The sequence below is a fragment of the Manis javanica genome, chromosome 11 (assembly GCF_040802235.1).
Source record: "Manis javanica isolate MJ-LG chromosome 11, MJ_LKY, whole genome shotgun sequence".
In the NCBI taxonomy this organism is placed as follows: domain Eukaryota; kingdom Metazoa; phylum Chordata; class Mammalia; order Pholidota; family Manidae; genus Manis; species Manis javanica.
Genome location: NC_133166.1, coordinates 958,899 through 965,915, shown reverse-complemented (window position 1 = coordinate 965,915; position 7,017 = coordinate 958,899). Strand labels below are relative to the sequence as shown.

Genomic DNA, 7,017 nt, shown 5'->3' with positions numbered 1-7,017 from the left:
TTTTGGGTATCAGCCACTTTTTGTATATTTGATTTGCAAATATCTTCTATCATTTAGTAGGTTGCCTTTTCATTTTACTGGTGGTTTCCTTCACTGTGCAAAAGCTTTTCAGTGTGATGCAGCCACAGTTTTTTTAAATTTGCTTTTGGATGTCAGATACAAAAAACAATCACTCAAACCAATGTCCAGGAGCTTACTGCCTATGTTTTCTTCTAGGAGTTTTGTTGTGTCAAAATCCATGTAGTGGTAGGACCATGATCCCTCTGGGGGGGCGCTAGGAGAGAAACTGACCACCACTGTGTGCATGTGTCCACTCGCCCACCTAGAGTAGAGTATATGTATGTGCTTCCATTCATGGGCTTGTTTGTCCCTCTGAGTTACATTTATGCTTGCACTGTGGTAGAGAAAACTCATGTGGAACAAGTAAGTCACTTGCCGTTAGAAAGGTTTTTGAAAGGCAGGACCCAAAATTTCTTATGCTTTCCTTAAACCATACTAGTTTAAGTATTTCATTTCTGGACATATTTTATTTTTACAAGAAAACAGACTTTTGGAGTGCTAGGAATATAACTTCAGAAACTAAATGCAATATAGGGTTTAAAATGTGAGTGGGATGGCTTGAGAGAAATGAAACTAGATTATTATGCATAATATAATATTAAAAATCCCAATCCTAGAGATGATTTTACCTCCCCCAAAACTTCTTAAATGCACTTTTGACATCTTTGTTCCTCAGGCTGTAAACCACAGGGTTCAGCATGGGGATGATCATAGAATAGAACATGGATGCCACCTTGTCTGTGTCCATGGAATGGCTGGAACTGGGCTGTAAATACATAAAGATGACTGTCCCATAGAAGATGGAGACTGCAGAGAGGTGAGAGGCACAGGTGGACAAACATTTCTGGTATCCTTTAGCCGACTGCATCTTCAAGATGGTGATAAATATGAGCAGATAGGAAATAAAAATAACCAGAAGAGCAACAAAGACATTAAAACTTGATATGAAAACAAGGATCACCTCACTAATGTGTTTACCAGAGCAAGACAGAGCCATGACAGCTGGAACGTCACAGAAAAAGTGATGGACCACATTGGACCTACAGAAAGAAAGACTGAATGTGTCTCTAACAAGGATGGAGGCATTCAGAAAACCACAGACATAGGAGCCTATGGCCAGACATGCACACACACCTGTGGTCATGGTGGTGGTGTAATGGAGGGGCTTACACACTGCTGCATAGCGGTCATAGGCCATTGATGCCAGGAGGTAATTTTCTATAGTAGCAAATGCTGCAAAAAAGAACATCTGAGCAGCACATGCATTGTAAGAGATGACCTTGGCTCCTACAAGGAACCCAGCCATCACTCTTGGTGTGACAGCTGAAGAGCACCCAAAGTCCACCAAAGACAGGTTAAAGATGAAAAAGTACATGGGGGTGTGGAGATGGGAGTCCAGTAGGATCAACATGATCATCCCCAGGTTCCCCAAAACACTGATGAGGTAAATGAGGGTGAACACAATAAAAAAGGGAATCTGAAGTTCTGGATTATTGGTTAGACCCACCAGAATGAAACCCATCACCTCTGTATCATTCTCCATGGGAATTGTTAAATTCTCTGTAGCAATGAGAAAAAGAGAAATATTTGGTAAGCAGAAAAAGAGATTGCAATGAAATTTAAACATATAAAGAACTTGTTTATTTCATGACAGCGATAATTTGTTCTTCATGATTCTCTGATCTCGAACATAGATTTGAACAAAAACTTAGCAGATAAATTATCTATATAGTTACATACCCTTGAAGCTAAAAGAGCATTATAGATCACATGATCAACTTCCCAATCATGATAATGAACAAACTGAGGTGCAGAAAGAGGTTACAATTTGTCTAAGGTCACATATTGTTATACAGACATCTCCCAAATCAGATCACCTGAGTCTGTTAACAGCTTACCTTTTATACGGTGTTCATTCCAAGTTCATGCTTATGTTCAATATGTTTAAGTATGCTGAATCCTCTCAACAAACCCACAACCAGATGAGTGTTTTGTGCAAATTTATATGAATATCAGGTGATAGAGTCAAGCTTTGGGCCCAGGCAGGGTGATTTTCCAGGATTCATGCTCTTAATTGAAGTTAAATGTAATTTATTTTAACTCAATTCATTGCTTATTCATTGTGTCCATTAGACCAAACTCAATGCTTGTGGGTGCACAGTGGGTATTTAAGATGTATAGGTGACCAGATGCGGAGGGATAATAGGACTGCCGCAGTAGCGACACATCAATCAGAAAGGCAATTCTGAAGAGAAGGTACGGCATTGGGTGTTAGGGCTTAGGCTCCAGGAACATGCCAACAGCAGCCCACCTTTACTACCTGGGAGACATTCATACTAACATCACTTCTTTGAGCCTCATTTTCTCTATAAAATGAAAACAGTAATGGGACATCTCAAGGTGATTATTAGAAGATTTAAATGAGATAATACATTTAAAAAACACAGTGTGGGTGTTCACCACAATCCTGATGAATTGCTATGCTATTATTATGATGGAATGATAATCTCCATCTTGGTTTAGGATAAGGTGGGTGGTGAGGTGCAGGGCCTCAAGGTGGGGGTGAGTTTGAAGTCTGGTAGGCTCACTCCTTGACTTGCCTTTCCTGACACACTAGTTTCGCTTAGCCTTCTCTGTGTTCTCCAGTATTTCTCACTCTTTACCAGCCATTTCATATGAGAATCCAGGGACATTCAGCCTATCTTGCTTAATTTTCCTTCTGACCCATGTTTGCAGAAATTTCCTTCTCTAAAACTCATTCTTACTCATTTTGCTCTCATTTCTTAGCTGAATCACAGATGGAGGGTTGAAAGTCATGGACCAGGCTTTAATTCTAGCCTGCAGATCTGTTCTATGGCAAGCTCTATGTTTTTATTTTTTAATTTCTAAATAAAATTTGGAGGCTGTAACAAGATAGCCATTCCGGTAGCTACTTGTCTCTACAATTTTCCTCTGGCCATTTTGCAACATCACTTCTTATTCCTACTTTCTAAAAACATGTTTGTTTGCAAGTTTCTGACATATATGATAATAAAACCTATAACTTCTTTATAGCATATGCTATGTTCTATGACCATTAACAAGACAATTAAATATTCAGTTATAGATGTATTTTACTTAATATGCATAATGTTTAAAGTCAGCATTATTATCAGTATTTTACTGATAAGAAAACTGAGAATTTGAGAAGTCACTTCTTAAAATTACGTGTCTAGTATGAACTAGATTCAAGATTTAGATGTATAAATGATTGATTTTACAACCTATGCTTTGAAGGACTGCCATGTCAGCTTTTCCAGATGTCATGAAAAGGGTGAGATTATGGGGTAAAGAATATAAGAGCACAGATCTAAATAACCTCATAAAGACCCTTCCAGAATCTAAAGAACTTTTCAAACTTTTCTTGTGAGCATCCCCTGCAATGGCAGGAGAAGAAGGTAAACAGAATGTAATTGCCCCCTACTTAACCAGAGCACCATCTATATTAACAGCTTTGCCCATCTTCTTCAGGAAAGTACCAGTGTTTTGTAAGTATCACTGAACTTCCTACTAATGGAATTATTCTGTAATTAGATTCTGTCCCAACTGTTTCAGAAAAATGTTCATGACCTTCAGTTTTGGGCTCCAGTAACTCATGGGATCAGCTTCATTACTGATTTCACATGCATTATACTTCTCACGAAAAAAGTGTTTGGAATATAGAAGCTTACCTGTCCCTTGAAAAAAGAGTGCTGGAAATCCCAAATTTTTAGTCGTTGTTCTGAAATTCTGCCAAGGAAGAATATGTACATCCTGTTGGAGATGCTTGTTTTTGGGTGATAATCAAAAAATGCCCTTAGGGTTGTCACTTACCTTATGCTAAACGTCGTTTAATTATTTGTGAAATAGACATGAGACTAAGAAAACATTGGCATAATTCACAGAATTGTGTCTGTGAATAGCAAATGAAAAAAGGTCTATAAAATGGTTCAGTCAAATGTTATAATTCTAACTGCATTTAATATAATTTTATCTTGGGGGTTTTCCTGTCAATGGTTGCAGGCTCACAGAAAATCCTGAGTTGTGGGGAGGGCCAGCATCTGCACTAACAACCATTCACATTCACATGAATAAAATAAGTTACTAAGGGGGCCAGCACATAGTCTGTTCCTTCCAAAATGATGTCAAACAGAAGAACCGTGTTGTGATTTTAGAAGATAATGAATGGGAACCAGGAAGGAGTTTTAGAGACCTGGAGATCTCAGGGGAACAGGGTGTCTATGAAGGCAATTACAGGTCCTTATTTCATTTACTTAGGGAACAAGAAGTCAAACTACCTGTGGGGACCCAGCTTGGTTTGCTGATCAAGCACACTGATGCATTTACATCATTTGTTGTCATTTCTTCCTTTTTTTCAGTTTAAATATAGTTTATTTGCAATAAATTCCATGCATTTTAGTGTACTGTTCTGAGAGTTTGAACAAATGTATATGATCATGTAACCACCAACACAATAAACATAAAAAGAGTCCCCTGTGTTCCTTTGCAGCCCTCTTGCCACCCTCAGATCCAGGAAACTTTTTGTCCTTATGACTTTGCCTTTGCAAGAAGCGTCATACAAATGCAATCATGCAGTATCTAGCTTTTAGAGACTGACTTCTTTGACTTATCATTATGCATATATGACATTCATTCATCTGTTGCATGTAACAGGAGTTTGATCCTTTTTATTGTCAGTAGCATTTTATTACTGGATCTAACCAGATTGTTTATTTCTAGTTTGTATTGATTACAATTAAATCGGCTAAAAACATTTGCAACAGGTCTGTGTATGAACGAACACAGGTTTGCATTTCACTTGAGTAAATCCTTGAAGTGGGATTATTACCTGATATGGTAGGTTTATGTTTAACTTTATAAGATATGTTCTGGGTGTGTTCATGAGGTGTTTCTGGATGAGATTAATATTTGAATGGGTGGGCTATGTAAGGCAGATGACCCTCCTCAATGTGTGTGGGCGTCATCCAGTCCATTATGGGCCTGAATACAACAAAAAGGTAGAGGAAGGTTGGATTCACTCTCTGCTTTACTTTTGAACCAAGACAATGATCCTCTCCTGCCTTTGACGCTCCTGGTTGTTGTGACTTTGTTAAATAAACATTTGTTAGGTGGAGCGCAGGGTGCCAGTGAGTTGCAGTTCAACAACAGGCCATAGGAGAAATTTAAAGGGAGAAGTTTATTACTCACAGGTCATGGGGGAAGAACACAGTGTACCCCAAGGAGCCACACAGGCAGGTCGTGGCAGAGAATAGACAGAGAGAGCGATAAGACCTGGGGCACATGCCTTAATCAGGGGGCATGGATGGAATGCTTTGGGTTAAGGCTGGATTAGTTAATTCAAATCAAAAGAACAGAGTTTTGACAAGCAACATGGGGATCCTACCTAAGGGGTGCACAAAAGAAAGGCCCTGAAAGGCAGGACAGACTTGATCACAAGGACTCTTGGAGAAGTTTGTATTAGGAACTTACGTTTTCTTGTGACTCTGTAGCTATTATCTAGGGCATGAGCTTGATGAGGGGGTTGGTGTTAGTTTAAGGTTCCCACAGGCTACTTGACCAAATGAAATGGATGGCAAGGCAGCAGTGCCATGGAGTAGCTTATCTAAACTCTTGACACTGGTTCTCAAGCCTTTGGACTCAGGGTGGAATCCATCCCATTGGCTCTCCAGCTCTTGGGCCTTCAAACTTCTCCACCAGCTTTGCTAAATCTCCAGCTCACAAATGGCAGATGTGGGATTTCTCAATCTCCGTAATCATATATGCCAATACCTTATAATAAATCTCTTCATATATATATATATATATGTATATATACACACACACACACACACACACACACACACACACACACAAATGTTTGTGTGTGTGTGTGTGTGTATTCTGTTTCTCTTAAGAACCTTGACTAATACATCTTCCTTACTGGTAATTTCCTTAAAAGTAAATTTAAACACCCCAATCAAATGACATAGAGTGGCAGAATGCATTTAAAAAAAAGGATGCGACTCTATGTGCCTATAGGAAATTCACTTTAGACTTAAGGACACGTATAGGCTGAAAGTGAAAGGATGGAAGAAGATATTCCTTGCGATCGTAACCAAAGGAGAGCAAGAACAGTCATAGCAGACAAAATAGGCTCTAACTCAAAAACTGTCAGAAGAGACAAATAATGATAAAAAGGTCAATTATCCAGCAATGTATGAAAATTATAAATATATATGCATCAAACACCCCAAATATAAGAAGTAAACATGGACAGAATTGAAGAGGGAAATAGACAAACACCCAATAATAGTAGGAGATGTCAATACCCCACTCTGAATAATGGAAAAACAACCTAAATGCCCCACGACTGGGGAATGGGTAAACAATCTGTAACATCTATATAATGGAATACTATTCAGCAATAATTAAAAAAAGGTTTCACTACTGATATCTTATGGGTTGAACTGTGTCCCTCAAAAATTTATTTGTGGAAGTCTTAACCCTCAGTACTTCAGAATGTGATCTTATTTAGGAATAGGACTGTTGTAAATTTAATTAGCTAAGTTGAGTTAATACTGGAGTATGGTGGGTCCCAAATCCAGTGTGATTTATGTCCTTCTAAAGAGGGAAAATCTGGACATGCACACACACAAAGGGAGAATGCCATGTGAAGATGAACACAGAGATCAGGTTAATGCAGCAGATAAAACAACACCAAAGATTGCCAGCAAGTCAACCAGGAGCTCAGACACAGACATGAAACTAAGTCTCCCTGACTGAAATCACAAGGAACCTACAGAACCAATCCTGCTGATACCCTGATGACAGACCTCTAGCCCCCAGGAACATGAGACAATACATTTATGTTGTTTAAGACACCCAGTTTATGGTACTTTTTAATGGCAGTTCTAGGAAATAAATACAGGTAATAATAGA

At 38.7% G+C, this 7,017-nt stretch overlaps 1 protein-coding gene across 1 annotated transcript; it reads right to left on the bottom strand.

The window, feature by feature from the left end:
• Positions 1-685: 685 nt before the first annotated feature.
• Positions 686-1,609, bottom strand: LOC108389909 (olfactory receptor 5B2-like). Its single transcript, XM_017648399.3, has one exon. The coding sequence runs from the start codon at positions 1,601-1,603 to the stop codon at positions 686-688; it is 918 nt and encodes a 305-aa protein (XP_017503888.3). The 5' UTR covers positions 1,604-1,609.
• Between the last annotated feature and the right edge of the window lie 5,408 nt (positions 1,610-7,017).

Coding starts and splice junctions, on each gene's coding strand:
- LOC108389909 (XM_017648399.3), bottom strand. CDS start 1,603: ATGGAGAATGATACAGAGGTGATGGGTTTCATTCTGGTGGGTCTAACC.